This window comes from Phaseolus vulgaris, chromosome 9, assembly GCF_000499845.2.
Source record: "Phaseolus vulgaris cultivar G19833 chromosome 9, P. vulgaris v2.0, whole genome shotgun sequence".
Lineage (NCBI taxonomy): Eukaryota > Viridiplantae > Streptophyta > Magnoliopsida > Fabales > Fabaceae > Phaseolus > Phaseolus vulgaris.
Genome location: NC_023751.2, coordinates 15,411,554 through 15,416,375, shown reverse-complemented (window position 1 = coordinate 15,416,375; position 4,822 = coordinate 15,411,554). Strand labels below are relative to the sequence as shown.

The following is a 4,822-nucleotide window of genomic DNA, read 5'->3' as shown; positions in this document are numbered from 1 at the left end:
TTGAAACAATTGTATCGGACATGAATTAATAATACAACATAATAAATATGTGGTAAGAAAGCAGTTATAACTAATGTTGAATGAGTCAAATACTTTGAAATACACTCCCATGATATCAGGAAGTCACTATACACATGACTTGAGGACCACTACATACGTCTTAGTGAACTGATTATCTGGTCCACATAAGTGGAGACCCAAGTCAACCTATAAGGAAAACTTCTGAAGGGGAAAAAATACGTTTTTCATATTATGAGAGAACAAAACTAGACACTAGCAATGACTTGAGCGTCGGAGTGCAATCGCAGGTACCCCTACCGACCGGACGGAGCACACACGTAAGAGAGGAAGAGCTTCGAAAGATTTGGAGACTATCAGCACAACAGCGAATTGTGTATTCAATGGACAAACATTACTTAGGTCCCGACATCCACACAGGTACACCAATCATTCCAAAGGGATAGCGTATGCTTACATGATCTCATGAGTAAACCTATAACAAAAGAAATCACTCAAAAGATATATGTCAATTCTCTTTCAGGTTTAACATTGATGAAATGGATTGTTACATATAAGTCTGTATCTAAATTATGAAAAAAAGTGTGTGATTTCATTTGGGTATGCGAGGAAGTGTGAATCACAAACAAAGTGGTTTGAATTATCGAGAATGGTTAGAAAGTGAATGAGAATGATAAAGAAACATGCAAAAGAAAAGCACTCATGAAAAAGTAAAAGAAATCACCTCAGAAGATCAAACAGTTCAGTTGCCACAGTTTTGAAATTCGAAAGCTCAGTGTTGGGTCTCGTTCCAACTGCGATCCTTCATGCACCCACCTTCAATATGTCCTCCAACACCACCATTTGGATCATGCAAAGTTCTTCAACATATATAACGTCACAAATTTATGTGCATGTTTTTCAAAAACTCAAGTTCAATAGTTATATACAGTAGCAGTTTTTCTATTTCTGTTGTTTATTTTTCGAAGATGTTTGAAATAATTTATACATGACTTTATAAACAATATAAGATAGACACTTTCATCCTGCCTCTCTATATCTTCATCTTCCACCTTCATAAATTTTCATATTTCTAAAAATATTGTTCTTACGTAATCTAGAAGTCTTTTTTCAATTTAACTTTCAAATTACATAATCCAGAAACATTTTTCTAAGTTGCATGATTACTTTCTGGATTACATAATCCGGAAGCCTTTTTTAGCTTCTAGATTATGTAATCCAAAAGTATTTTTTCAAATGTTTGTCCGGATTACATAATTCAAAAACTACTCTATAGGGATTGCACAAGAAGGATAAAAATATATTTTCATATTTTATATGAGAATGGCAGAAGAACATATGGATGTGCAATAAGAAAGAGTATAACAGATATAGTTTTTCAAAACTCGCTAAAAGAACAAAAAATGAACAAAAAAAAGCTTTAGAAAAACTGAAATCAAGCTTTGAAAATTTGAGAGGAAATAAAAATATATTTTACCCAAAATAATATTAAAAAAAATAGAAATAAGAATCAAAAGGTGTGAGCGAAAGTGCAATACAATTACCAAATTTAAAGCCATGTAGAGATGAAGTTGAACACGATGATGATTGAGAGAAAAGCTTTGTAGAAGTGTCTATTAGCAACAAGAGCTACACTGTTCTTCATTATTGGGAGGTCGTAAACGAGAGTCATATTGGGCCAGAAGAGCCCAAAATTTCTCTCATAAGTTGGGCCGGGCTTTAAATTTTCATCAAACAAAGCAAAAATGTAGGTATCAAAAGTCCGGTTGGGCATGAGTGGGGTTCCAATCCCAGAATTGACGTGTCGTATGAGATTTCCATTGTACTCAGAAGCAGTCTTGGGGTCAACACCGAATTGGGCCGGATCACCGAGGGAGGGCCAGCCCGTTTCGGCAATGACGATCTCAACATCCTCAAAGCCCAAAAGCTTCAGCGCCGAATAAACAGCGTCAAGTTGCGCGTCCAACATGTTGGTGTATCGGAGTTTGGTGTTGTCGTCAAAAACAACACCTGAATCGCTCCGAAAGAGTGCATAATCAAGGTTGCTGACAGAGGTACCAAAAAAAGGGTAAGGGTTAACCATGAAAGGTGCATTGGAAGCTTTGAGAAAACTGAGCATTGGTTTGATGACGTGCGTGTCGTAGCCTTGTCGGAACTTGGCCGTTGAGGGGGGGCTTGAGTTTGACAAAACGCCCAGAGAGTGTGGAGTGGAGACTTTAACGTTGTTGTCCAGGGATGCCGTGACGAGGGCCACGTGAAGGGTTTGCATGGCGGGTACGAGGTTGCTGATGAGGAGTTTGTTGGCGGTGGACAGCACTTCGTTGCCTACGAGGATTCGGATTAGTTTGGTGGCGGGGAGGAACGGTTGGACGTTGGTTTTGACCCATTGTTGTGCGAAGGTTAAGTTAGTTATTTGGGGGATTTGGTCGTTGGGAACAGTTATGGTTACCTCTATGCCAGTGTTGGCAAAAGCGTGTAGAATTTCAGGGTTGGCGTCGAAGATTCTCACCCTGTTGATTGTGGTGGATTTGGATAGGAATTTTGCTACCTTGGAAGGTGGAGGAAGGTTGCTAGCCACTGTTCCATAATTAACACCGATTTTTGCTGTTGCTTCTGCTTCTGTGAGATGTTAAAGATATCAGATGATGAATGAGAAGAATATATAGTTGAAATAATGGAATGGGCTTACCTTGGATTAGAGCTAATGTAACAAGAAGCATAGTTGCATTGAGTATTGAAGCTACAAGAGGGGTTTGTTCCATGGTTTCCTAGATTTGATAGAAAAAGTAGTTAATGGATAATGGTTAGTTAGTTAGTTGAGTCTATGATGAAGTAAATTTGAGATGCTTTGCTTTGGGTTCCGGTGAGGGGACATCTTTTTCTACATGTTTGCTTCTCTTTTTTCTTTCTTCTGGTTCAAGATTACATAAATACTCATACTAGAATTTAGTAAAATCATTATAAACTCTCTTATTAAAAAAAAAAGGCAAAACTCTCTTATTAAAAAAAAAAGGCAAAGTAATCAACACACATAATCATGAATCAACTGCAGAAAATAAACAACACAATATTTAACGTGATTCGTTAATTACAACCTACATTTACACGAACAACTATTAAATTTTCATTCTATCCTATTGCGCACCAATTACAAGTACAATGATTAAACATACTCATTATGTAGTATACATAATGTCTACTCAACCCAATCCAATTATTTTTGCCTTCATACCCAACATCATATGCACTTAAAAATTTAAACTTTAAATCTGAACAATAGTTTTGAAAGTAAATCTACTCATTAAGTTTGAAATGCATTCGGCATAAGAAAATAAGTTGTTTTTTTTTTAGAACTTAAAGCAGGGTTTTAGTGAAACTTGTTATAGAATTCATAGTTTATATTTTATATTAATCTATGAGTGTAACGAAAGTAAACAGAGACAATGGAATAATCTTTCCTTGGGAGGATGAAGAAGGTTTTGTCAAATTGTACGTAGAAAGACTCTCCTAAGAAGCAATCTTGGTCTTTTAACAAACATATAAAAAACAAAAAAGGAGAAAGAAAGTAACAGAAATAATGATTCATTCCATCCTCGAGAGCAATCTCAAGAGGGTGTTATTTTCTTCTTAAAAATATTATAAGCAAAAATAATCTTAATCACAGTTATTTAACCAATATTTTTAGCCTAATTATTAATATTTTATTACTACATATATTGATTTTTTTTTATTTGAAGAGTAATGTTCAGGCAACACTAATAATAATTACAAGTGGTTTGTTTATTCCTTGGTTTTAAGAGTGATTATAGTTTATGTGAAAAATTTATTTCATAAATAATTTTCTAACATTTTATTTAGTTATTTAAAATGTAAATTGAATAGGACAATTCAACATAACTTTCTTTTAAAAAAATTGTGAGGAAATTTGTACTTTAAAAGTTTAAAAATATTCATTCATATAATATTAAATAAAACTAATATTTTATTGTTGACTATTTCATCAGTCTAATTTATAAGTTAGTATTTCGGCCTTTACTGCATGCAACTATTTGTTTTATGAATATTACATTTATATAGTATACTTGTATTTAAATTCTTAGAATATAAAGTTACTATTTGTTTTCATGTATATGACATTTACATAGTATAATTATATTTGAATTCTTAAATTCATTCAAAAAAATGTCTATATATTTTTACATGTATTTTCCATTATAACTAGTAAAAATACATACGTTAATTATCTGCATATATATTCTTTATGAGGTAATGGAAAATAAGGAACATAAAAAAAATTGTGTAGAAGAGTAGTTTGAATAGTTATATTTTGTAGATGTTTTTGAGAAACTTTGTTTATATTTTAAATAGTAATATGTTTATAGGATTATGTTAATATTATAAAAAGTGAATTTATATGTTTGTATTTCTTTGAATACCTGTTTTGGAGATGTTACAAATTTGAAATGTTATAGTTTAGGTATTGCTTGATTGGTTGACTTGAAATTACATCAATTTTTCAACAAAGCGATTGAAAATCTATTTATGGAATTTCTTTAGTGGGCTAAGCAACAAACCAACGTATACATGTTCCAGGCTCCTTCTTCCTGTACCTTCATACTTTATTAGGACACCCATACAAAATATGAAAAATGTTTTTTCTTTTAATAAAAAAATAAATTAATCTTAAAATTTTACCTTCTTCCGTCCTCAATTACGACACTTTCCAAGCACCTTATATTGGTTTGTTACTGATATTAACATTTTTTTTGTTTTTTAAAAATATTTTAAATTATATAATCAGATA

The 4,822-nt window shown here is 32.7% G+C and overlaps 1 protein-coding gene across 1 annotated transcript; it reads right to left on the bottom strand.

Moving 5' to 3' along the window:
* Positions 1 to 2,880, bottom strand: LOC137822940 (glucan endo-1,3-beta-glucosidase). Its single transcript, XM_068627968.1, has 4 exons — positions 2,708 to 2,880; positions 1,563 to 2,637; positions 743 to 878; positions 1 to 493 (listed from the first exon to the last, which is right to left on the bottom strand). The coding sequence occupies exons 1-2, from the start codon at positions 2,778 to 2,780 to the stop codon at positions 1,568 to 1,570; spliced, it is 1,143 nt and encodes a 380-aa protein (XP_068484069.1). The 5' UTR covers positions 2,781 to 2,880; the 3' UTR covers positions 1 to 493; positions 743 to 878; positions 1,563 to 1,567.
* Positions 2,881 to 4,822: the final 1,942 nt, after the last annotated feature.

Coding starts and splice junctions, on each gene's coding strand:
- LOC137822940 (XM_068627968.1), bottom strand. CDS start 2,780: ATGGAACAAACCCCTCTTGTAGCTTCAATACTCAATGCAACTATGCTT. Junction 2,638..2,707: donor TACATTAGCTCTAATCCAAG/GTAAGCCCATTC, acceptor AACATCTCACAG/AAGCAGAAGCAACAGCAAAA.